The sequence below is a fragment of the Myxine glutinosa genome, chromosome 4 (assembly GCF_964187855.1).
Source record: "Myxine glutinosa chromosome 4, kmMyxGlut1.1, whole genome shotgun sequence".
Taxonomy (NCBI): Eukaryota; Metazoa; Chordata; class Myxini; order Myxiniformes; family Myxinidae; genus Myxine; species Myxine glutinosa.
In genome coordinates, this window is record NC_136264.1 from 214,932,141 (window position 1) to 214,959,469 (window position 27,329).

Genomic DNA, 27,329 nt, shown 5'->3' on the forward strand with positions numbered 1-27,329 from the left:
CATTCCAAACAGGAAACTTACTGTTTTTAAGGATGTTATAAAGGAGAGAAACAACAGGCATGTATAACTAATGTAACGTGTTAGATACAGTGGTGTAAACGACCATGTGTCAACGGCGCTGTTTCAGAATTATTTTTGTATGACCTTTAAAATCTTTATTTTATTTAAATTGAATTATATACTTAAACACCGCGTGGGGTAAGGTTTTCAATGAACTTTCCAGGTGAGGAAGCGCTTGAGAAGCACTAGCACATACACGCATACATATGGTAATATAATAGGATGCACTTCTCACAATCGCAATGGTTATCGTGAAAACAATTTCACATCTGAAAATATAAAATTATGCATTAATGTGGAAATTGGTGTATAATTAGCCTGTACTACAAACATTCTCCGAGACAAAATATATTACATTTATGGGGGGCATATTGTTACGTTTATGGGGGGTATGTGAAAGCATACCGGAGGAAAGGCAGCACTGTATATGCGTAGTAGCATGGACCGTGGACGGGTAGGAGAAATCTCTGTATTTAAGTAGGGAAACTGTAACTTAAGATTGTTGAAGCAGTGCTAATTAGTCAGAGGGATTAAGGATCATTTTCCTTAGTGCGTGCTTTCCCTCTAATTCTCGCCTCACATTTTTGCTGATGATGCCGGCCATGCAAAACCTCCTTTAAACAACAACTGCAAGCAAACAGGTTCCCGGACTAGGCCCCGCCCAAAGGATCAATAACCTAATAGGCGAAAGCCTGCCCACGCGAGGCGGAGAAATGGGCGGTCAAGAAAAGCCGTGATGCTTTTCCCCGAGGAATCCCCGAGGGACGTGATTCGACCGTGGGATGTGGGCGGGGCGGAGGAGCGTTGGGACTGCAGGGCTCACTCGGAGGCTGGCGGGGGAGAGAAAATGGGCCGTCTTTGCCTCACGCCCTTGGCACCTTTGTCACCATCGCCATCTTGTCCGCTTCCCGAGCGGAAGGCTCAGAGCCTCGTCACCACCACTCTCCTCAAAAAGGACCCAGTCGGGCCACCGTTAAGTACCGGCCGGCCAAAGACTATTTCTTTTTATTATGCCTCTGCCCCCGAAGGTGACCAGAGGCATTATGTTTTTGGGTTGTCTGTCCGTACATCCGTCCGTCCGTACAGGCTAAACCTTGTTTTTCTCAACAACCACATGCCCAATTGAGATGAAACTCATATTGGATTAAAGGAAAATATTAAATAATTATATCTCTGAAACTGCTTACCCTATCGATGCAAAATTTTACAAATATCATCTAACATCACTGTTGCATATAGTTTGAAAATGATGTCGTAGGTCATGTGGTTTGGCAGCCATCTTGGATAGAAAAACAAACCTTATCGGATCAACACGAAACTTCACAAACGTGATCCCCTACCCATACATATGCACAGTGTACATTTTTTAGGTTGTATGTCACATGGTATGGCAGCCATATTAGCTTGAATGAAATGAATGAATGATCGTTTTAAGGCCATTTTCCCTGCTAGAACGGGGGTTAGCCTTGCGGGCCCCATGACAATCATGGTTCCCTGTTTGAGGCAATGTTTTTATGGCCGGATGCCCTTCCTGACACCAACCCTTGGTCGCCTCTTACGATGCGCAGGGATACGGTGTATCTATTCTAAATCGGGGTACACACCGTGATCATTCATCCCAGCAAGCTGGTACTCAATTTGCCGACCTCGGAAGGATGACAGGCTGAGTCATTGAGTCAACCCCCCTGGCGTTAATTCAGCGATCGACCGGGATTCGAACCCAGGATCCTAGGATCCCAAGCCGGCACCCTAACAGCTAAGCCAACACCAGGCTAGCTTGAAAACCGATATTTAAAAAAATCCCTTGTCTGAAACCGCTTCACCGATCGATATGAAACCTGTCATGGCTGGTGAAAATGTGATACTTTAAAGCAGCTGAAGGGATTTAAATTAAACTTGTTTATTTTTAGGACCGTGAACAAGGGCATCTACCCATCGTAGGACTATGCTGAGGCATATTGGCGACAGTCACATTGCTCTTCTTTTTATTATCTTTTCCCTGTGTGCGTGTTCGAGTCAGCATGTGGAGGGTCCCTCAAATTAGAATTTTAGTTTTTACCACAACCTTTTACCTCAACATTCCATTTCATTCCTTGCTTTATTATCATTAAACCATATTTGTTGAATTTACTGTGGCGTGTACATGTTTTGTGGTTTCGGAATAAACCCGTGTGTTCCATTCAGGTAAACGTCTCACAGCCTCAATCTCGCATGCGCAATAACCGCCAAAAATTCAGGAGGTCGCTTCGGGAGTAAAATATGTTTCGGCAATCCGTCACTGGTGGTCTTAATCGCCGGCAACAGGACAATATATCACTGGTAAAGTGTTTGTTGGATAATGCCGTATGGAATCACTTCTGGTGTAGGTAAACTTTGCTGTAACACAATCTTTAACCCACACAATTTCTCCCTCACCTGTTACTGCATCACACAGGATTTACCAATTAAATACTTTTCCTGTGGCATGATGATTCGTGTTATCAATTACATTTTGTACTTGTTAAAAATGGCCAATACATTCTCATTTTACATGTTTGTACCATGTATGGAATCCTGCTCATTGTTTGTACGTGTGCGTGCAGCTTGAAGATGACATTGTTGCTCTTCCTAATTTCCTGAGTTTGATGAAAAACTTCGCCGAGCATCAACCTTCCGAGGATTGGATGGTTTTGGAATTCTCTCAGCTCGGATTCATCGGTTTGTTCTCTTGGAAGTTCAACATTTCCCGTTTCCTGGCAGTGTTTAGTGGATTTGATCACCGTGTGTACAGCGTGTGGACCATAATCGTCCCATCCCGTCCAACCATAATCGCAGTATATGTGTATGATATTCCGTGCACGTAGTGAGTGGATGGATTTGATTAGACTAAGTGCGATGCCATGTTTTCTCCTGCAGGAAAGTTGTTCAAATCTTCCGATTTGAATATCATTGTGGAATTTGTTCTCATGTTTTACAAGGACAAACCCATCGACTGGTTACTGGATCACATACTCTGGGTGAAGGTTTGCAATCCAGAGAAGGACTCGGTATGTGAATTATAAATCAACAGTAAGGTAGATTGTAATTTTGTTTAACTAGAAACACACCTTTCCTTTAGGAGCGGCCAGGTGGGTCGTGCTTTTTCATTCCTTCTACCTTAATTATACTTTCTCTCACACTATGATGGGTGAAAATGATGCTTTAGACTCGGCCGGGATGGTGAAGGGTGGGAGGACAGAGGGAGTGTTAAGGGGGCGGGGATGTTATTATCCTTACTATTATTCTTGTTTTTGTTATTATTAATAATTTGTAATAACATTGATATTATTGTTATTATTATTACCCCATTATCAGTATTGCTGAGGCATCATTTTGAACGGAAGAAATGTCCTCAGAAGATGAAATGCTTGATATCCTGCTTCTTCTTCACGTGACGTACAGATGGCGCCATGTTAGTAATATTATTATCGTTATTATTACTAGGGCATGCCCGTACTATATCTATATCTAAAATTATATCCCCCCCCCTCTATTTACATGAAATGGTTTGGTCCAAAGCGAACGACTTGCGAGTACGGTGACAATCCCCCCCCCTCTATTTACATGAAATGGTTTGGTCCATTCGCAAAGCCAAAGCGAACGGCAGTTACGAATCGCAGTTACGATGAATCGCAAAGTAGTTTTAATTAGTTTTAAAACATAGTTTAACGCCAACATAGTTTGCCAACGTGAAATAAATGAATACGCTCTCAAATGTGCCGTCCGAGGCAGAGTCTGTTCGCCACGTTCGGCACACGTGATAACTCGCTGCTCTCTGATTGGTTGAATCGTTTTTTGGGCATAGCTCGGTAACTACTTGTCCGATTAATATGAAACCTTGAAAAGGCACATCCTCGGGTCCCCAGCAATATACCTGGCAAGTTTCAAGTATATCGGACCGGTAGTTGTCGAGAAACAGCGGTCGCATACACACACACACACACACACACACACACACACACACACACACACACACACACACAGACAGAGATTAGTGGAATTATAGATAGATTATGCAATTATCATTACTGTAATTGTTATTATTTATTTATTAGTGGAAGCGACCTTGGGAAAACACCACGCTAATGTAAAATGACACTGAATAAGGTGTTGTTGCCCTCGCCAGAGGAGAGGGTGTTGCACTTGGGACAGTTTGCTGGTTAGTCTGTCTGTCTGCACGGAAGGTGGGTATGTGTATGATTTACATTATGTAGACCCTTTCAAACCCTAAGAACTGTTCATATCCCTAAGATCCTTTAGAACTCTAACATCCTTAAAGACCTTTTAGACCCCAAGGTCTCCTCAAGACCCCTAAAATACCGCAGACCCTTTGCAACCCAAGACCCATTAAGACCATGAAGACCCTAACACCCCTTAAATGAATGCGAGTACATCTCTATAAAGTACTAGCAGAAGTACCCGGCATTGCCGGGCGGGGGAGGGGAGGGGGAAGGGGAGGGGAGGGGAAGGGGAGGGGAGGGGAACGGGGGGAGAGCGAGCCCCTTGGTAAAGCGAGCGATTTTTTTTTTTTTTCATAGCGTTCATAGCGTCATAACGTCATAGCGATTTTTTTTGTCATAGCGTCATAGCGTTCATAGCGTTTCATAGCGTCATAGCGATTTTTTTTTTCATAGCGTCATAGCGTCATATCGTTCATAGCGTTCATAGCTTCATAGCGTTTCATAGCATCATCGCGTTCATAGCGTTTCATAGCGTCATAGCGATTTTTTTTTGTCATAGCGTCATACCGTTCACAGCCTTCATAGCGTTTCATAGCGTCATAGCGTTCACAGCCTTCATAGCGTTTCATAGCGTCATAGCGTTCATAGCGTCATCGCGTTCATAGCGTCATAGGGATTTTTTTTTTCATAGCGTCATAGCGTCAGCGTCATAGCGTTCATAGCGTCATAGTGTTCATAGCGTCATAGCGTCATCGCGTCATCGCGTCATCACGTGATCGCTCTGAGCGAATCAGCGCCCACCTGCTCTGATTCCGTTGATTCCGTGCGCTGAAATGCGCTGAGGTAAATATGAATAAAAAATATGGATCGTCAAATATTTTGAGTTTGGCCATGTTCGTCCCAGGCTCAATGGCCATGTCTATGCCAAATATCAAGCACGTTAGCCTCTCCGTTTAGGAGTCTATCGGTCACATTACACACACACACACACACACACACACACACACACACACACACACACACACACACACACACACACACACACAAACTGTGTTTTATATATATAGATGTGCAATTAGAATGTGAATATGTCTATAAAATAAGCAATAAAAACCACGTAACCAAGTCGGGGTGAGGGTATGCAAGCTATGATTGATTGCTGGTTTTAGTTACTTTTGTTATTGGAAGCGGACTTGTCTAATCACCACAATTAGCTGTCTTAACACAGATATACACCTTCACACGGATTTCGCGCAAGGTGGACCTTGTGGAGGGGGGCAAATGAAGTCGGTACAACCTCCATGTTGTGACCCTGTCAAGTCTGGTTGTGATTAGATAAGTAACGACCAAATGTATCAGTCAAAATACAGACAGACACCAAATTGCGTATTTTAGTATGATTAGTCATATTATTTAAACCATTTTTCTCTACCCTGTTTATGATTTATCCTCTCCAAGAGTGGTAATTGAGCTCTTCCGTTAACTTTTCCCATATACATAAAATGTTGTGCTAGGCACTATTGGGTTTTGTTTCATAATTATTCTTCACTTTTATACAATTTTCTTTGTGGATGGAAGAATAAAAATGATGAAAGAACAGATTGGATGAAAGAATAAAAATGAAGTATTTTGGTTCCAGGTGTCATCTGCTTTCCTTCTACATTTCTTCGAGTTGCAGACACAATTGGCAGGATATCTTGGTGTCACGGTGATGGTTGAGGCCTAACGCCTCTACTTTTCTTTATGCTGCAGAAACACTGTGAGCGGCAAAAAGGAAATCTGAGAATTCGATTCAAGCCATCGCTTTTTCAGCATGTTGGGAAATATTCCTCACTATCTGGGAAAGTCCATAAACTAATGGTTCGTTCTTACTGCATAAGCTTACTTACAACTTCTACTTGTTGATTTTTGTTTTTCAGTCTATATCAAATGGTGTCATTAAGGTGTGTGTGTGTGTCGGTGTGTGTGTGTGCGCGCGCCAGTGTTTAGTGTTTTAGTGTTAGTATTATATATGTGAATGTCTGGAGGCGTAATTTTTTTTTTTTGGAGCTGCTGTTCAAACAGCGACTGCATTCTGAGATAGCAAGCGGTGTAACCTGGTATCAAAGAATATCTGAATCTCGACTACTTTCTATCCATAACGGCAGAACCATTACTGACTGATGGACGGACTGACGGACTGACGGACTGACTGACGGACTGACGGACTGACGGACTGACGGACTGACTATTTTATTGACGTAGTCATTTTTGGTGGTGTCAAGTTGAAGCTCCACAATGAATATACTGTTTTTCCTTGTTTTCTCTCAAGAAGCAGACCACAAACTTATTATCCGTCATATTTGTGTTTGTTGTCATTTATAGGATCGGGATTTTGGAAGTCCTCCATTGCAGTCTGTGAATGTCAACCCCCCAGCAGAAGTCAGCACTAGCTTAAAGGTTTACAAGCAGTATGGGCTGCCGAAGGCCTACCTTGCTGAGGATTTTTTCTGGGCTTTGACGCCCAAGGCCGATGATTACATTATGTTTACATTCCTGCAGCCTGAATCCTTAAAGAGGTAAGTCTATGAAAGCAAAATTGACGATATCATGTGAGCATTTTCATCGAAGAGCATCAAAGTTTTCCACCAATTGATTAATAAGGAAATGTTTTGGGGTTTTTTCTGCCTCCAAGGCTGTCATAAATTTATTCTGCAAAAAATCATCCATGGATGGTTATTCCTCTAGAAATACTCTCCGTAATGTAATATGTTCCATCGCCACGGGTGTACTGTGTACGTGGGTGTTGAGAAGCATGCATTGGATGTATTTCCCACAATGCAACAACACCTTTTATTGCTCTCAGGTTGTTTTATCATTATACTTTGTCCGCTGGTAGTTTTCTCTACGATGACACAATTTGATGGGAACAAATGTGGTTGCCGTATGGTTTGGTTGTGAAATGCTTTGAAAAGTTTTTATTTTCAAACATGTCCTCGAATGAGAATTTTTTTTTTTTTAGCATATATGCTTTTATTAGGTTATTTTTTTTTCCAAAATAACCTCATAGGATGGGTGCTGCTGTCCGGCCATCAATACGTCCATACGTAGTATGTACGTCCGTTAATATTTGACAAACATCTACTCACAAACTACCCGGCCAATATGGTCCAAATGTATGATGCATCAGGACTGAAAGGTCTCATGGGGTTGTGCTCCCCATAAAGATCTACCCATTCGAAGGGGGTTCGTCGAAGAGGGTTTTTGACCTAAATATTGGTATTTCATTCAAAAACCGACAACCGGATCCAGACCAAACTGGCCACGCAGCATTGTGACCATGTCCTAACCTTGAGTTGTGCTCCCCATGGCCGTATCTCCCATGGAAAGGGGGGCAACGGGCTCACTCCTCTATTCCCTCATATTCACTGAAACTTATTTTCCTCACAAACTACATGATCGATTATGGACCAAATGTTGTACGATAAATCAGAGCATTAACGTCGCATGGGGTTGTGCTCCCCATCCGGATCCGCCCCCGATAAGAGCCTTAAAAGGGGGTTTTCACCTCAAATTCTGGTGATTTATTTTTAAATCTTTTCAGAAACAGTGGGAAAATAACTGTCAGTCACCCACAGGGCTATTTTTATATACTAGAAGCATGGTCAGGGGGTTATGTTATTATCTTTATTCAAACGTGTAATTCAAAATAACTCTCCAAATAACTCTTGCTGTGTAATAAACACCTCACTGCACTGGAAAATGTGGGGATAGGCCTACTGTACTGTAAAGGGTGGGGACTTGTAATACCCTCTCCCACCTGGAGCATAGATTACATTTACATAGAAAATTTGCCCTCCCTACCCATTCCACTCCCCCCCCCCCCCCCCCTCCTTTCTCCTCCAAGACCACCGGCCAAGATAAAACACCCCTGTGCACTAATAGTCCAAGCCATTTAGCATTTGACGGGGAAAAAACTGCAACACTACCGATCTCATTAGTATTGATTACCCTCAAGGTACCTTTATAACATACTAAAAGTATAAAGGTCTAAAAATATGGGGTGACTCTCAAATAATGCAATCAAGTTTTCTCCATTTAGCCCCATGTTAAAAGACGTACATATGCCGCATGCTATGATTATTGTCGCTCTCTGAACTTCTATTGCTTATTTTATACACTGGACCTAATCACTAGCACGATATAATAAATAAAGGATATCATACTGTACAATATTGTATATATAAGTGAAGTTTTTACTGTTTTAGTGTCTTATTTAACCACACCCCGTTTTACAAAGACTGCTCACTCCACAGCAAGTGACGGTACATCATTATTTGTTTGTGAACCATATATATCTTAGTTTTTAATCCCATCAATGACATGTATTTAGTATGTTTAGGTCTATTGGCAATAAAAATAAAAAAAACCACCTTTAGAGGCCATTTTTCCCCACAAGCGGGGGTTGGCCTTTTTCGGGAACTGTGGTTGTTGTTGTTTTTCGGTCCCCTTTTTGAAGCAATGTTTTATGGCCGGATGCCCTTCCTGACGCCAACCCTTTTTGCCGCCTTTAACGACAAGCAGGGAATTACCAGTGAACTGGTACTCAATTAGCCGACCTCAGAAGGATGACGGGCTGAGTCAACCCCCCTGGCGTTAATTCAGGGATTGACCGGGATTCGAACCCAGGATCCTAGGATCCTAAGCCGGCACCCTAGCCGCTAGCCCAACACCAGGGATCTATTGGCAATAACATACAGTAATAGTATATTCAACTTTTCTATATTTGCAGGTAATCCAACCCTGAAGAATGGCGGCCAATTCGTGTGTGTTCTGCAATGAATCCACCAACAACGATAATCCAGTAGTGACACTTCGTGAAAAGGGAAGTCGGACTATTAATGTTTAGTGACCAGCGCAGTGACCCAATACAGACTGTTCCAGGTCAAGTTGTTCATCAAGAATGCCGACGTGTATACTGCAATCCAATAAAGGTAGCACAGAGTATCAGAGATACACACAGACCAGGCCCAAGTGTATCGCTCCGATCAGCAGAGGAAGCCTTCAACTTCAAAGCAGATTGCCTCTTCTGTGGTACAAAGGTGAACTTTGATAACAGGAACAACAAGGAGATGTCCACTCTATCACATTTACAGAATGTAAAGATAGTCTTCTGCAAAAGTGCTCAACAAGGAACGATGCATGGGCCGATACTGTTCGGGCTCGACTGCTCATTGTGTGTGACCTTCCAGCGGCAGATGCCGTGTATCACCAGGTATGCAGTTCAAATTTCCGGACAGGGAAACTGATCCCTCTGAATTTTGTACATAATGAAACAGTACAGAAGAAACAGAAATTGGGTAGACTATACAAATCACCACACGAAGGCGGTCGTCCTGCTCTGGATGACAGATGTCAGGCATTTATAAAGGTGACTGAATTCCTTGAGGAAAATGACGACGAACAAAACACAATCTCTGATCTGGTGGACAAAATGGCCGAGTATCTTGCTGACTCAAATGCCGAGTCCTATTCTCCAAGATATATGAAAGACAGACTGATTGAACACTTTGGCGACAGAGTCATTGTCACAACAGTTAATGGCAAATCGAATGTTGCAACGATGAGGCAAACAGCTGACAGTGTACTTTTGGAGTTTCATGCAAACCAGTCTAAGGATCCTATGATTCAGAAGAAAATAATCCTGGAAGCTGCCGCTAAATTCATACTGGATGACATAAAGCAAGTGGAAACAGGGAATGAAACATACCCAACATCGGAAGACTTTGAGTTCAAAGACGCCAGCCTCAACTTTCTTCCTGATACTCTGAAGATTTTTCTTGGAAAGATCTTGAAGGCAAAAGATGTAGAGCTGAAGATAGCTTCAATTGGTCAGGCTATAATGCAAGCTGCACGACCACGTGTCCTGATTGCTCCACTGCAAATTGCACTAGGGGTGCAGCTGCAGCACCATTTCGCCTCTCGTTTCCTTATTGATTCACTGCATGCACATGGGTACTGCAGCTCATACAAGGAAGTCACACGTTTCAACCAAAATGCAGCTGTATACCAGGGTACGGACATACCCAACCACAAGGGAGAATTTGTTCAATATGCAGCTGACAACGTCGACCACAACATTAGAACCTTAGACGGACACAACACCTTCCATGGCATGGGGATAATAGCCATGATTACCCCTGGAACAACACAAGGACATCCGATTCCTAGAGCTCAGGTCACTGCCAGCGACATAGAAACAACTGGAAGAATCCAGATACAGTACCATAGAGCTGACGACCAGGCACTCAGACCTGATGATTGAGCAAGTACTCATGAGAAGTATGAAGACCAGCGGGGGGTTAACAAGAGGAAGAGGACAGTATTCCGACAGTATTTTATGAGTCAGTATTATTAGTTTCTCTATATGTGATTTTATTATGAGTTTGTGATTTTAATCAACAAAATGTGCCATAATTCTGAAACAGTCATGACAAGTGATTCATGTATTTGCATATCAGTGATCAGTATTTAGCTGTTGGGAATTTTGTTTACGTGCTTATTTTTTGGTTCCGTACGGGTCGTACTGGGGCTGTAACATGCTGTAATTCCTGATATTAAAAGTATAATTATATACCATGTGCTCGGAATGTATCGCAAAATGTGAACAAATCGTACCGCAAAAGGATGAAAAGGGGGGTCCATGTACCAGTGATTTTGACAGACACCCCATATTTTTAGAGCTTTAGACTTTTGATATGTTATCTGGTATATATTACTGCATACAATTTCGCACTGATATGTAGTGTTGCAGTTTTTTCCTATCTGGCCCCATATTTGGGCTAAATGGCTTGGACTATAATTGGGGTCATGCTGATCCTACATAACAAGTCTGGATGTAATCGGCTCAGAACTAAAGGAGTAGTACTGCAAAAAAAAACACACACACACACACACACACACACACACACACACACGTCAATTATAGAAAGGATACATATACATATAGCAAAACGTTTATTGGATATCCAAGTAGTGGACGAAAAAATGGAAACACGTGGGTAAATGAAGGACAGGCACGGCTTGCGTGGGGTCGAAGGATGCTTATGTGACCTTTTCCCCCTCGAAGCCACGCCTGACACAAGAGGCATAAATGCCCAGATGCAATATGGTTCATGACTGTTGTGTGCACGCTGGGGACCTGCTCAAGAAGTAAGCTGCCTGCCTATTCATATCGAGCAATGGCCTGCCAGGACAAGTTGCACTGGCCCAAGACAATTTGTGATGGGTGAGGTGAACGCGAGACGAGGCCTGAGAACGGTGACGCTGCGAAGTCCTTGGCGCACAGCAAAGCTCCATACTGGCTCGTCCTATCTTTTCTTGCTTTCCCTAAGAAACTCCACTGCATCCACTTGAGACGCACAAAGAGCTGTCACGATTATGAAGAAGCAATCAACTATTTACCCCTTGACCCGTCTGGGTGAGGCACTCATTCTCACCTCACACCGTTTCCTCGAAACAAGGCACGCTGAAAACGCTAAACCTCTCCTCAAACGTCACATACACACTCCTCTACCTTCCCTTCCTTCCTTCCACTTTGGAATCGGCGCAACCTTGCCTGTTTGCGGGGGGTAAGCAGGAGGCCGCATCTAAGCTTCCTTCTGCCTCTATCTTCTTCTTCTTTCTCTCTAATCTTCCCGGATGGTGTGCTAGTCTTATGTTTCAGAGTAAGTAAGATCGTAGAAGGGGCTTCATAAGAGCCAAGGGGTAAAGGGGTTGCTTTGGTTCCTCTTGGACTCCCAGACCCTCGGCCAAATAGCACGGATAACTCCGGGTCCCGCTGGATTGCTAATCAACCGAGTGCCAATTATTCTTCGTCTCCCCGGGGTCCTTCGGCCAATTGTTGTTTACCTATGGGTCACGTGGTTTTCCAACCAGATCTCGTGCCCTGGATATGCACTGCTCTTATCTATCTATAATTCCAGTAATCTCTGTGTGTGTGTGTGTTTGTCTGTGTGTCTGTGACCGCTGTTTCTCGACAACCACGGGTCCGATATACTTGAAACTTGCCAGGTATATTGCTGGGGACCTGAGGATGTGCCTTTTCAAGGTTTCATATTAATCGGACAAGTAGTTACCGAGCTATGGCGATTTCTTTACCAAACTCCCCGGGGTCGCGAGATTGAGATCTCGCGAGATCTTGGAGACGGCGGCAGGGATTTTCGAAGCTCCACACGGTCTCCACGTTTTTCGAAGTTAAGTCTGTTCACAATTGTATTTTGTCGAAACTGTATTTATCTTTCGGTGTGTGAAGTTATTGTGTGCAACTTTGGTTGTTTCTCGGTGTTTATCTTTCATAAATTGATCGTCTGTTTGCCGTGTCGCGAGCAAGGCCTTGTACAGTGTGCACTGTACAACCTTGAGGCTTTGTTTTTCTCTCAGTGGTCCGTCGTTTGTGATCCAATAACTTTCGTTCTCTGTATTCCCAGTCTTTTCACCCATAGCCTACTTCCTTGTGTAAATCTCAACTCAAAAAAAAAAAAAAAAAAAAAACATTTCCTTCTCTGTTCTCATTCGTTTATTCATTCTTATTCGTTCGTTCGTTCTTCGACCACGTGTTTCTCCCCCATTTCCCCAGATAGTTTTCACTCATTAACCTTCAATGTTTACACTTTCCCCTCAAGTTATGTATTCCGTCATATTTTATAACACCTTTTTCTTCTTCTTCTTTAAAAGGCTGCTTTCGACTTGCTCACCAAATCAATTCATCCCAAAAAAAATATCCATCTCCTATAGTGCCTTTGTTCTACATTCCCTAAACTCTCCTGCACTCCATCCTCCATCCAGCGTCCTTAAACGTATTTTTAACTCGAAGGTCACAAGAAACTCATTTTGCAATAAATGTTCGTTTCCCATAAATCGTACACTTTCAAAAATCCAATCTCACCCCTCCCCTCCAAATCTTCCCCATAACCCCTCCCCTCCAAATCTTCCCCATCACCCCTCCCCTCCAAATCTTCCCCATCACCCATCCCTTTCAAATCTCCCCCCTTGCCCCCTCCCTCCTAAACTACCCCCTCACCCCTCCCCGCCAAGACGCCCCCTCGCCCCTCCCCTCCTAGACTCCTGCCTCACCCCTCCCCTCCAAATCTCCCCCATATCCCATCCCTTTCAAATCCCTCCCCTTGTCCCTTCCCTCCCAAACTCCCCCCTCACCCCTCCCCTTCAAATCTCCCCACCCTCATTGCTTCTCAATTTCCCCCCGCTCACTCCCCCTCCTCAAAGCGTCCTCCCCGCTTCTTCCCCCTTCAAACTCTCACCTCCATCTCCCCCAACCTTCTGCCTCTCTCTTCCCCCTCCTCAAATAACACCTCATTGTGGCTCACCCAATCATCATCAAACCTTTTGTCCGCCCCATCCTTCCCTTTCTCCGAGCTATTCTGAAATATCTGACACACCTTCAACAGCTCTCCCTACCTCTTCCACCTCTTCCACATCTTACCCTACCCCTCCTCCCCCCTGTTCTGTATCTGATGCTCCCCCTTCCTCTTCATTAACGGTATGGACCTCAAACATCCGGGGCCTTCGTTCAAACTTAACCGATCTCTCCATACAGGTTGCTTCTGTCAAACCAGACGTGATCTGCTTAACAGAAACTTTCCTCCTTTATGATGTCTCTGATTCCATAGTATCTCTCCCGGGCTACTCCCTCCTCCGGTATGATAGACCTGAGCCTCGTCCTGGAGGCGGGGTTGCTATCTTTATCAAAAACTCTCTTCCTCACTCGCCCTGCACTGCACTCTCTCCACCTCACCCCCAGGAATACCTCTGGCTACGGCTTCCCCTTCGCTCCCACCTCTTGTTCATATGTGTGTTGTACCGTCCACCAAACAGTGATGACTCCATCTACATCTCGCTGTCTGATGATATGGACCAACTTCTATCTACTCATCCCAACTCTCTCTTCCTCATATGTGGTGATTTCAACTGTCATCATGCCAGTTGGCTGGGTGTGGGTACCTCTCTCACCAGCCATGGCTCCTCAGCAAAGGACTTCTGCGACTCACTGGGACTGACACAATCTGTCAATTTCCCGACCCGGATCTCAGTCAACAGAACATCTTCTCTTCTGGACTTGGTTATGACTAACTTCCCTGAAAATGTCTGCTGCTCTTCTTCTGCTCCGATCGGAACATCTGATCATGTCCTTGTTAAAGTGGACATCTCTCTGACCATCCTCAGGGAGCCTGCTCAGCGTCGACGAGTCTGGCATTTCACTCAGGCCAACTGGCACGGTCTTCAAGCAGCCATCAATCATCTGGAATGGTCTCCCATCTCTACCACCTCTGACATCAACTCATCCTGGGAATTCTTCCAAAGTAAATTGCTCTCTCTCATGCACAGATTTATCCCATCTCGTCTTCAGTTGTCATACCCTTCCTCCCGTCCATGGTACACGGAATCTTGTGGTGAGGCTGTTGCCCAGAAACAACTTGCCTTCGTCTCCTGGAAAGCAAATCCAACGGAAGGAAATCTCATTTCCTTTCACAAAGCCCGAAACAAGTGTGTGTCCACCCTCAGGAGAGCCAGGAAACAATATCTCTCCGTTCTCAAGACCGAACTCTCTTATCTGTCTCCCTCTTCCAAATCCTGGTGGCGTCTGGTCAAATCCGTTTCTGGTGTTTGTTCCCCCTCCATCCCCTCCCTTACCTCAAACGGCTACACAGCTGACTCCGCACGTGAAAAAGCTGAATGCCTCAACTCTGTGTTTGCCTCTAAATCTTGTGTCCCAAACCCATCCCTCTCTGTACCCACCATACCCAGTCGTACCCTGCTGCTCCTGGACTCCGTGTCCTTTCCTCCTGACAAGGTGGAAAAGTTTCTGTCAACCCTCGACTCTGATTCTGCAACTGGACCCGACGGCATCAGCCCACGGGTCCTAAAATCCTGCTCTGCTGCTCTATCTCACCCTCTCTCTGTTCTCTTCACCCTCTCTTTTGCTCAAGGTCAACTGCCATCTGCTTGGAAATCAGCCAACATCACCGCTTTGCACAAAAAAGGTGCAAAAACAGATCCTAGCAACTACAGACCAATCAGCCTTCTCCCAATTATCAGCAAAGTCATGGAATCCATCATTGCTTCTGATATGAAATCTTTCCTCTTCTCCAATGGCTTGATCTCTGATCATCAATTTGGTTTCAGACCAGGTCACTCTACTCTGGACATGCTGCTTCTGCTGTCTCAACAATGGATGGAGGTCCTCAATGCCAAACAGGAAATTAGAGCTGTCTCCCTCGACATATCACGTGCCTTCGACACGGTCTGGCACCCCGCTCTGCTCACCAAACTCTCCTCCTTTGGTATCCATGGAAATCTCCACGCATGGCTGGCGGACTTCCTCTCTAGTCGTCGTCAACGTGTGGCCCTGAATGGGTTTCTCTCATCTCCTCTTCCTGTTCAGGCTGGAGTTCCCCAAGGCAGTGTTCTGGGCCCCGTGCTTTTTCTGGTCTTCATCAATGATCTCTCTGACTCTCTCGAAAATCCTCTCTATCTCTTTGCTGATGACTCCACTCTCTGCCGCTCCATTCCTCTTCCCTCAGATCGGCAGTCTGCTGCCTCCTCACTCTCAGAAGACCTGGACAAAATCACAGACTGGTCAAACAAGTGGAACATGTCTTTCAATCCTGACAAATCTCACACTCTTACTATGTCTCTCCGAAAAGATCGACTGGACAACCCTCCCATCTACTTTCTCAACAATCCTCTCCAAGAAGTTCTGTCGCTCAAGATTTTGGGTCTCACTATCTGCCATGATCTTTCTTGGGAAAACCACATTTCCAAGCTGGCCTCCAAAGCCAGTCGCCGACTGGGCATCCTCCGTCGTGCGAAGTCCTTCCTCGGCACACCTGAGCTCCTCACCACATACAAGGCTTTCATCCGCAGCTCAATGGAATACTGTTCTCCCCTATGGGCCGGTGCTCCTGCCTCACACCTAGCTCGGCTTCACGCTGTTGAAACCAAAGCTTTCAGAATTATTGGAATCTCCCGCGATGAAGCTATCTCTGAGGGCCTTTCACTCACTCACCGCAGGCAGGTAGGTGGTCTTTCTGTCTTCTACCGACTCCTCTCCAGCCTTGCACCCCCAGCTCTCTCTGTGCTCTGTCCCCCAAATATTCCTACAGGTCGCACAAGATCTGCCAGCAACCCTCTGATGGTTAAACTGCCGAAATCTCGGCTCTCCGCTCACCTTCACTCTTTCATTCCTCTTTTCTCCCGCCTCTGGAACAAACTCCCTCACTCCCTTCAATCCCACTCCTCCCTCCAGGTCTTTAAAACAGCTGTTCACCACCATCTCTTATCTTCCCCCATCCAAAACCTTGATCTTTTCTACCCCCGCTAATTCACCCCAGATCCACCTTGTTTGAAATTCCAACTTCTTTCCTGGAAGTCCTGGCAGTGTCCATATGTTTTATACCTCTCCCACTGCCCCCTTCCCACGCCCCCCCCCCCCCCCAAAGCCCTCGCCCTCTCTCAGATCTCTCGATGTCTCCATGTCTCTCGGTCCCTGCTCTCAAATGTTGTGTTTGTGTCCTTCCCCCTCTCTCCCCTCTTGTCTACCGCTCCCTATGTTATATGTTTTATGTGTCGGTTTGTCTTTCTGTGTGATTAATGTTCGCTCTTTCACGAGCCTCGATATTGTATACAAAACAAAACAAAACAAAACAAAACAAAACAAAACAAAACAAAAAAAAAACAAAAAAAAAAAAAAAAAACAAAACAAAACAAAACAAAACAAAACAAAACAAAACAAAACAAAACAAAACAAAACAAAACAAAACAAAACAAAACAAAACAAAACAAAAAAAAAAAAAAAAAACTCCGCAAGCCGTTCGCTTTGGACCAAACCATTTCATGTAAATAGAGGGGGGGGGGGATTGTCACTGTACTCGCAAGCCGTTCGCTTTGGACCAAACCATTTCATGTAAATAGAGGGGGGGGATTGTCACCGTACTCGCAAGCCGTTCGCTTTGGCTTTGCGAATGGACCAAACCATTTCATGTAAATAGAGGGGGGGGATTGTCACCGTACTCGCAAGCCGTTCGCTTTGGCTTTGCGAATGGACCAAACCATTTCATGTAAATAGAGGGGGGGGGATATAATTTTAGATATATATATAGTACGGGCATGCCCTAGTCTTTTAAATTTTAGGAGTGAGGGGGGGGGGGGAGTGAGGAGGGGAGGGAAGAGTGAGGTTGGAGAAGAGTGGGGGGGGGGGGAGGAGAGGTGAGTGAGGGTGGAGAGGAGAGTGAGTGAGGATGGAGAGAGGTGAGAGTGAGGATGGAGAGAGCTGAGAGTGAGGATGGAGAGAGCTGAGAGTGAGGATGGAGAGAGGTGAGTGAGGATGGAGAGATTTGAGAGAGGATGGAGAGAAGAGTGAGTGAGGGTGGAGAGGAGAGTGAGTGAGGGTGGAGAGGAGAGTGAGTGAGGGTGGAGAGGAGAGAAGAGAGAGTGAGGATGGAGAGAGGCGAGAGTGAGGATGGTGAGAGTGAGGATGGAGAGAGGTGAGAGTGAGGATGGAGAGAGGAGAGTGAAGAGTGAGGATTGAGAGAGTAAGGGTGGAGAGTGAGGATGTCGAGTGAGATGGTAGAGAGGTGAGTGAGGTTTTTACATTTTGTAAAACTTTGTGCAGTATCAAACTCAAGATGTCCAAATGTCACATACGTCTCTGTCTGTGGGTTCATCACGGGTTCCCCACTCGTCTAATAAATAAAATTAATCGGATGTACAGTATATCTGTTTGTTTGAGTTTTTGCAAAGACCGCTTGGCCAACAACCACCAAATTTGGCACACAGATTCAGTCCGACACACACAGATCCGGGGATTTGTCCTAAGGGTATTTTCATGCACCACCTCAGCCTTTGAAGACCCTGAAGATCCCTAATACCCCGATTACGTGCTTTTTACGTGCTTGAGAGATTATATTACATGCTTTAGTGAAGACGTTTTGCATGCTCGAGAGAAGACGTTTTACATCCTTGGGAGATTAGACCCCGAAAGACCCATAACACCATTAAGAGAATTTAAAACCTTAAATACCCCAAAGACCCTTTGGACCCCAAAGGTCCCTAAGACTCTTGAAGATCCCTATGACCTCAAGGCATTGAACCCTTTAACCCTTGGAAGGATCGTTAAACTAATCCTCCTGTCTATTTCCTTGATCATCCACTGGATGAAGTTCAGTCTATTGAACTTCTTGTGCTCACCATTAGCAAAGACCTTTCCTGGGCTGACCACATGACAAACCTGGTCTTTCAAACCAACTGGACATCCTCTGTCCAAGTCTCTCTTCAGAAAATCGGATCTACTCACAGTCAACAAGGCCTTTGTTTGTAGTTCAATGGAGTGCTGCTCTCTGCTATGGGCCACCACTTCAGCCTCATATCTGTCTCTCCTGGATTATATGGAATCTAAAACTTAAAATTAATGGAATCTCCTGTGATTAGGCCAAAGCACAAGGTCTGTTACTCCCAAATCACAGATGGTGCTCTCTGTTATTTTGCCGTATAATCTCCAACATTGCTCCCTGCGCTCCATCAATCCTCCAACCTTCCCCAATAACTCCAGGATGCACGCGTTCTTCCATTAACCCGCTCCTGGTTAAATTTCCAAAATCCAGACTGAATACACACCTCAATTCTTTTATTCCTCACTTATCCCTTGATGGTTGAGCCATCAGTTCAACCTTGCTCTTCCACGAGCCTCGTTCTTACAAATGGAAAACAAAACAAAATGCAATCGTGAAAAAGTTGAATCTAGGTTTCAGACATGAGGCCTTCTTCAAAGCAAGAGAGAGGTTATATCTTGATTTGAAGAGAACAAGCACTCTGTTGCTTTGAAGAAAAACTGTTTCCCGAAACTTCTATTCACCTTCTGCACCATGGTGCTTAGAAAACTTCTCACCATTTGGTTATGATAATTAGTTGTCTTAATTATGAAGATCCTGCTTCCCTTCTCCAAACGAATGTACTAGCGGTCGGACTGGTGTGTCACAGCCAAGATGTTGCATCATTTGGTGCAACTGTCAGTTCGAATGTTGACATCAGTGTCCTGCCTGTTAACAATTATTATCTGTCTTTTTTTCAAGCTTAGGACATTGTGTGTTGGCACCATGGTCAAATATTCCCATTCCAACTGCACCCACAGTCTAGCAAAGCAACTGCCTTCATGAAGGGTGCGGTGGACCCATTATGTGACCTCAGGGATGAAGATTTGATCCACTTCCCAGATGATTACCTGCCAGCGGAGGCTAACTAAGTGAGGGAATCGGAGATGGTTATGTATATAATATAATATAACATGCACCTCTGGTATGGTGCCTCATCCATTATACAGTTAATGAGGTTTCGGAATTGTAACCAGGAAAGAAGATTCTGATTCTGATGTACCCTACTCTGTTACAGAACGTGGGTGCTGCCGAAGCAGTTTCTTGGCAAGGGTTATACTGGGTGGTTTGCCATTGCCTTCCCAGCAGTAGTTAGGGCAGGAATTTGTAATTTGTTCTTCGATGTCTAGGCAATCCTGTCGGCCCGGAAAGAAGGTAGGAAAGTTAAATCGCTCATCAAGGTTGGTTGCAGTCTATGATAGCAGATGATCACTGCATTCATCAGTGGGAAATTCTGTTGTGTATGGAATGTTCATGTCATGCGAGTTAACAGCATGTGATGGGTAACTATTAGTTTGAACAGCTCAAACAAGCTCAACAAAGCATCAGCACAGACACGGTGACCCAGGAAGTATCCCATGCCAACTGACCAACTGGTATCGTCATTGTAGGAGTCTCATCAGGATCCGTGTAGACATGAGAGCCCAGTCAGGCCAAAGGCTTGGGATACTTTGTAATGGAAGCACAGGCCCCATGACCGCATCAATATTGTGGAAGAATATTGAGAACGTTTATTTATATTTATTGCAATTGTGAAAGTACAGTCGGACCCCTCCCGCTATTCACGGGATCCACGTATTTGCTGTTAATAAAATGCGACGTGTTTGTCTATTCACGGAAAAGTGTCCCGTGAATTGTTTTTTTTTTTTCCTATTCGCGGCCATGTTTTGTGAAATCAGTTCTTTCCCCCTATTCGCGGCCGTGTTCCACGAAATCGCAGGTTTTTTTTCCTATTCGCGGCCTTGTTCCGTGAATTCGTGGTTTTTCAGGGGCGCAAAAAAAAATTTCACGAGCCGTTAGCGTGACACATTTATAAAAACCCATCTTCCACCAGCCATGCATAAAGCAGCTGGATGTACGTGCGCAAAAAAACCATCTTATACAAGCCGCGAGCATGACCTGCTTGTACATTGACTGCTGTGTGATTTGCGTTTTCATGGCTTTTGCGGCCGCGAATGTTAGCCGCCCTATAACCGAGAGCTTCGTGGGATGTTCCACCAGCTACGAAAACAAGTCAACCCCGCGAGTAATAGAATGCAAACGCTTCGCGGGATGTTCCATCAGCTGTGTAAACAAGTCATCCTCTGTGAGTTACATAATGCAAACACTTCATTAAATATATTACAATTTGCAATTTATGGTAAAGCATCATCAGAGATCTTACACAATGAAAACGCTTCCGGGGATGTTCCATCAGCTGTGTAAACAAGTCAACCCCATAAATTATAGAATGCAAATGCTTCATTAAATCTATTATTGAAATTAGCAGACATGCTCGATACGGCATAATCAGATAAATATTGCCCACAGACAATGTCCAGGGTATTCATCCATCCCGCAGCTACCCACGATGCTCGCATTCTTACATATACAGACTGTGTCCTGGGTCTCGATCATCCTTCTCATCCCGTTGCTTTGACCTGCGTTTTTGATTATCGCTCTGCTCATCATTCAATCATGGCTCCCAAGCACAAGACCAGTGCCGGAGATGTGTCGACTACGAAGAGGCAGAAGAAAGTCATGAGAGACGCTTGAGAGAGTCATGAGACGAAAGTCATGAGAGAAGAAAGTGATGAGCCTGAGCCAGAAAGTGGAGCTGCTCGACCGGCTTTCAAGAGGAGAGAGTGCGGCCTCTGTTGGCAGGTATTATGTCGTCGATGAATCCACCGTTCGCTACATACGGAAGAAGGAGAAGGCCATTCGTGAGATACTTTCAGCAAGCGCTGCATTGAGTACGAAGGTGGTCACCCATGTCTGGAATGTCCACATATAAAGGATGGAGAAGCCTCTCAGAATATGTATCGAGGTCAACATGCAGATGAGGGACCTCATGCTGAAAACCATGATGCAGAACCATTCCCTAAACCCGCTCACCGAGGAGTAGGACGAGTCCAAAGGTTTCCGAGGAGGAGGAGGCGGGCAGTAATGAGGAAGAGGTGCAGAGGTCCAACCTCACAGTCCAGTTCCTGGGCGAGGTGCCTCAGGACATGCGGGGGCCCGCTTTGCGGGCGATCGTCGACAGTGTGCAAGATGCTGACCCAGTCGTGGAGAGGTACCTCAAGTTCAAGAGGGGCATGGATGATGCGCTGCTCCTACAAAGAGCTGCATCAAAATGTTTGGCAATCTGTCAGGCAGCTTTCCATCACCAATTTCTTCAGCCATCCACCTCAAGATCACCAGCACCCTCTCAAGCGTTACTCAGCATCCTCACCAGCATTCTCACCAGCATTCTCACCAGCATCCTCACCAGCATTCTCACCAGCATTCTCACCAGCATTCTCACCAGCATTCTCACCAGCATTCTCACCAGCATTCTCACCAGCATTCTCACCAGCATTCTCACCTTCTCCTACCTCTCCTACCTCTCCCTCAGTGCACAATTTTGTTACACCATCAAATGGGTCGCCCCTAAAGTTTGAGGAATTCATGGTATTTTAAATCATCATCATCATCATCATCATCATCATCCATCATCATCATCATGATGTTGCATGTGTTTGTAAAATAAAATAAAATTTAAATTGTGTTTTAACATGATGGTGTTGTGTTTTTTTTTTACTTCCACGGTACGGTATGGTTAAGCACCTTTAATAAACTGTAAGATCATTCCTTCAATAAATTGGAAATGGTACCTGGTGTTGTCGTATTTTTTTTTTTTTTGTAAGCGTTTTTTGTGAAACTAATCATGTGCATTTGTGGTCAAAAACATTTTAAACTTTTAAAATTTCCCTCTATGAATCAAGAACTGCTGGGAACCTATAACCTACCCCCCCTTTTTCTATTTTAACAATACACCGCTATTCGCGGTTTCGCTATTCGCAGGATTTTCCAGGAACGTATCCCCCGTGAATAGTGGGGTCCAATGGTACAGTATACATCATAATAAGGAAATGTATTTTACAATGTCCAAGGGTCCTATGTTGTGTGTTTGCAGATATTACTTTCGGAGTGGAAATGCTGAGCATCCTGGGGATAAACTTTACAACACAACGGTCGAGGTGTTCTTGCCACTGGTAAACATAAGAATTCCAAATTCTTATTTTGAATTCTCATCACACTTTAGTGGAACTAATTATGTCGAACACAGATCTGCATTTTATTTTTAGGGAAAGAACATTGGCAAGGAGGCACTGAAGGATGGAAGGAACATAAATTCCAAATCAAAGCAAACAGAAGACGGTTATCTGCACATTGGTAATTTGTTCTTTTAAATACCTTTTGACTGTATAAATGATTCCTGGCCTTTTTGAGAAAGTCTGAGGCCTGTCTTTTCGACTTCATAGTAGCCTATCTGATACACCACTAGAAGGTGTTTTGATTGATTAAATAAGTTCGCCAAAGCATTAGCACAAACTCAATAACCAATGCTGAGTCGCTGACCCACTGGTTTTTTCCTGATGGGGCATCAATTTAAGATTGGTTTAGACCTGAGAGCCAACCAGGCCAAAGGCTTGGCTCAGATCTTTGGAGAATTAATAATTGAAGCAAAGGTGCTCCCTATTTAATGAAATCGATGCTCATTTTCTCTCACACCCATGTAAGCATCTGTGGGTGACCGACCACAACTGTTTTTCAAGTGGGAGCAAATATCAACTAGAACGACACATGGTCCGGTCCAGTTCATCTGTGCCACCTATATAACTCGACCACAAATTTTTGTCATAATCCGTCCATAACTTTTGGCAATAGCCTGCTCACAAACAAATAAATACAAAAGATGTCGTGCAGAGCACGATACTTGCGAAATCCCTACAACAAATCTGACTAAAAAGAATTGGCGGTTGAATTCAAAGACCAAATATCCAAAATTCCGGTTCAAATTCAAGTCAATCAGATGAAAATTGATGATTTTAGAAATTAGGCCTATGTTCACCTTTTAACCTAAAAAAATTTGTGGTTCAATTCAGTGAGCTGATATGAAAATCCTTTTCAAATTTCAAGGCAATTGTATGAAAAATTATGATTTTATAAATTAGGCTGATGTTCACCTCAAAAATAATAGGTGGTTGAATTTGGTGACCTGATAAGCAAATCCTCTTCAAATTTCAAGTCAATCGGATGAGCATTGAGGATTTTAGAAATCTGGTGAAGTTGTTTTGGCCTGAGTGAACCTTTTGACCTCAAAACTAATAGTCTTCTTGCTTAAATATATATATATCTGGGTTCTTCCCAACATATCTTTATGCCTCTGTCGACAAAGTCGCCGGAGGCATTATGTTTTCGGGTTGTCTGTCCGTACGTACGTCTGTCCTTCCATTCGGGCTAAACCTTGCTTTTCTCAGCAACCATGTGTCCGATTGAGACGAAACTTGCAGGGTAGGAGTGACACCCATGCAGAATGTTTTTATGATAACTGACGTCATAGGTCACGTGGTATGGCAGCCATCATGGATTAAAAGGAAATAATTAAAAAAATTATTTCTGGGAAACCGCTGAATGGAAAAATTTGAAACTTGGCACATTGTCAAGTACTCCCAATGGGGAACAAAAGCATGATAATGATGACATCATAGGTGAAGTGCTATACCAGCCAAAAATGTTAATTTTTTAAAATCCCTTCTCTGAAACTGCTTCACTGATCGATGTGAAACCTCTCATGGTTGGTGAAAATGTGATGCTTGAAAACAGCTGAAGGGATTTAAATCAAACTTGTTTATTTTTAGGACAGTGAACGAGGGCATCTACCTATTGTGGGACTATACTGAGGCATATTGGCGACAGTCACATTGTTCTAGTTCCTTTGACATTTTTTTCCCCCCCTTTTAAGGCCATTTTCCCAGCTAGAGTGGGGGCTAGCCTTGCGGGCCCCCATGACAATCATCATGGTTCCCTTTTTGAGGCAATGTTTTTATGGCCGGATGCCCTTCCTGACGCCAACCCTTTAGTCGCCGATTACGACACGCAGTGATACGGTGTACCTATTCTAAACCGGGGTACACAATGGCACATTCATCCCAGCAAGCTGATACTAAATTTGCCAACCTCGGAAGGATGACAGGCTGAGTCAACCCCCATGCTGTTAATTCAACGATCGACCGGGATTCAAACTCAGGATCCTAGGATCCCAAGCCAGCACCCCAACCGCTTGAGTGCAAGAGATTGTCATCTCCGTTTCTGTATCTGAGCCGAATCTTTTGTAAATTTAAAATTGTTATTTCTGTTGCAATCTTTGTTTACGGACTTGCATGTAATACTAGGAAAAACTCTGTGATTTTGCTTTTGAATTTTTCGCTTCGAATCGCTAAGCTTGCAATTTATAAAACTAGAAAAGCCAGATTAGGTAGTGAAAAAGATGAAAGGAAACTTTTTTGTTTTATCGGTATGGTGTCTGCACATACAAAGCTCGACCATGCTTGTCATGTAAACATGGGGATCCTTGTATGAAGAGTTATGGGGCATGGGGGGTGTTTTGTGCAAATGCATTGGAAGTGAAGTTGTGATTCATATGTAAAGTGGAGTTGGAATACTTTTGGTTTTATACTTTTATAATAAAAGGACACAAAAGTCAAAGAAAAAGTCTCCCTCTCTCCCTCTATCCATCTATCTCTACCTCGCTCTCTCTCCCTCTCTCTCGCTCTCCCTCTCTCTCGCTCTCTTCCTCTCTCTGTCTCTCTCTCTCTCCCTCCCCTCTATATTCCTCTATCTCTCTCTCTCTCTCTCTCTCTCTCTCTCCACCCCTCTCCCTCTCCCCCTCTCTCTCTCCCCCACTCCTTCTCCCCCTCTCTCTCTCCCCTCTCCCTCTCACTCCCTCTCTCCCCCCCCCTCTCTCTGTCTGTCTCTCTCTCTCTCTCTCTCTCTCTCTCTCTCTCTCTCTCTCTCTCTCTCTCTCTGTCTCGTGCTCTCTCTCAAGGGATCTTTAATTTATCATGTGACGTTTCATTGAGATGAAACGTAACAATGTGTTCACTTTCTAGCATGGGTGGAGGATTTCCACAGACTCATTCACTTCTAAATTTACTTTAATTTCTACTAAATTGTACTTTAATTCTAATTCTGTATTTTATTTTAGCTATGTCTCTTTCTCTCTAGGCATGTTTAAGAATGGCATTGCTGAAGGAACCATTGATCCACTTTTGGGAAACATAGCCTCAATGAGGTTGCATGTGTTGATGGATTCACCTGTTTGGGTAATACTCAGTGAGGTGAGTGTGATTAGTTTGTCTAGTTTAGCTATATACAGTCATGGCCAAAAATATTGGCACCCTTGCACTTTTTTCAAGTAACTCGCAATTTTCTCGAAAAATACGTTGACAAAAAGACAAAAGTATTTGGTCTCCACAATTCTTTATTTCACTGTTAAGATTACAAAACCTTTGTTTTTGATTCAGAACTTAGTATATCCTTTTTGATCAGCAAATAAAAAGAAATGGCATTGACAAAATTATTGACACCCGAGATTTAATATTTGGAAGCACAGACTTTGGACAAAATAACTGCAGTCAAGCACTTCCTATAGCCATGAATGAGCTTCCTACACTCTCTACTGATAGTTTGGCCCACTCTTCTTGTACAAACTGCTCCAGTTCTCCCACATTTGAAGGGTGCCTTCTCCAAACTGCTGTTTTGAGATCTCCCCACAGGTGTTCAATGGGATTTACATCTGGACTCATTGTTGGCCACTTCAGAACAGTCCAGTGTTTTGTCTTGAACCATTCCTGGGTGCTTTTTGAAGTGCATTTGGGGTCATTGTCCTGCTGCAAGACCCATGACCTGAGACAGAGACCCAGCTTTCTGACACTGGGTTGAACATTGCGCTCCAAAAAGCCTTGGTAATCTCCTGATTTCATGATGCCATGCACACATTCAAGGCACCCAGTGCCAGAGGCAGCACAGCAACCCCAAAACATTACTGAACCTCCTCCATGCTTGACTGTAGGGAATGTGAGTAGGGACCAAAAGGAGGGACTGGCCCGTGATTTGCTACCATAGCCTAAAAACTCATAATAGCTCAACTCACTTCGCTCGTTTCACTATCGTTCATTTTTAGTCTCCGATACCAAATCACAGTCCAGTCCCTCCTTTTGGTCCCTACTCCACTGCGTGGGGCTGGATTTGCCCTTTCGAGTAGATAAATTTTTTAAATATTTATATCGCATTAAACTCAAGTTTATTGAATTTAAGAAAATCATTCATAGATCCAATAAATATCTGATCATGTTTTATATCTCTAAGATCCATCCTTTTAGCACAGGAATCGCCATCTAAAATATTGGCAAATATTACATTAGGATTGAACTCTTGGTTTAGATATCGATGTTGAGCTAATATGAAATGATAAACCTCTCTTAATGACCTAGTCTGACCTCCTCCTAAGCCACATATCATTTTGAAATTGTAGTAAATTATTTTACCATTAAGGTTTTGACAATAATCAAAATCTTCAGTCCATTTTAAAATGTTAAAATTTCTAGAAACAGAAGATATCTCATTTGTTTCAACATTTATTATTTTATTTGTTTTATTTACTTTTACCCCTGTTGTTTGTTCAATAAGACTTATTTGATATTCTCACATTCGTGATGTTTACCATTAATATACCAATCTGAACTATTCCTGCATTCTTTAGTTTGATACATTTATATAGATTTAAACCTGTGTGGAAGTGCATTTATTTTATCGTCCTTTAAAACCTTTTATCATCAAATAA

General features: G+C 43.8%; 1 protein-coding gene across 3 annotated transcripts in view; it reads left to right on the forward strand.

The window, feature by feature from the left end:
• The window catches only part of LOC137425701 (alpha-1,3-mannosyl-glycoprotein 4-beta-N-acetylglucosaminyltransferase A), a 102,685-nt gene that overhangs the window by 45,317 nt on the left and 30,039 nt on the right, over positions 1 to 27,329 (forward strand). For 2 of the 3 annotated variants that reach the window (XM_068114393.2, XM_068114394.2), the window contains exons 8-14: positions 2,643 to 2,757; positions 2,956 to 3,086; positions 6,012 to 6,119; positions 6,624 to 6,817; positions 22,617 to 22,695; positions 22,789 to 22,876; positions 25,712 to 25,824. In XM_068114393.2, the coding sequence (XP_067970494.1) occupies positions 2,643 to 2,757; positions 2,956 to 3,086; positions 6,012 to 6,119; positions 6,624 to 6,817; positions 22,617 to 22,695; positions 22,789 to 22,876; positions 25,712 to 25,824 (828 nt within the window). Of the gene's footprint in view, positions 1 to 2,642; positions 2,758 to 2,955; positions 3,087 to 6,011; positions 6,120 to 6,623; positions 6,818 to 20,683; positions 20,814 to 22,616; positions 22,696 to 22,788; positions 22,877 to 25,711; positions 25,825 to 27,329 lie in introns of those variants that run through there. The other variant, XM_068114396.2, reaches the window with a different exon arrangement.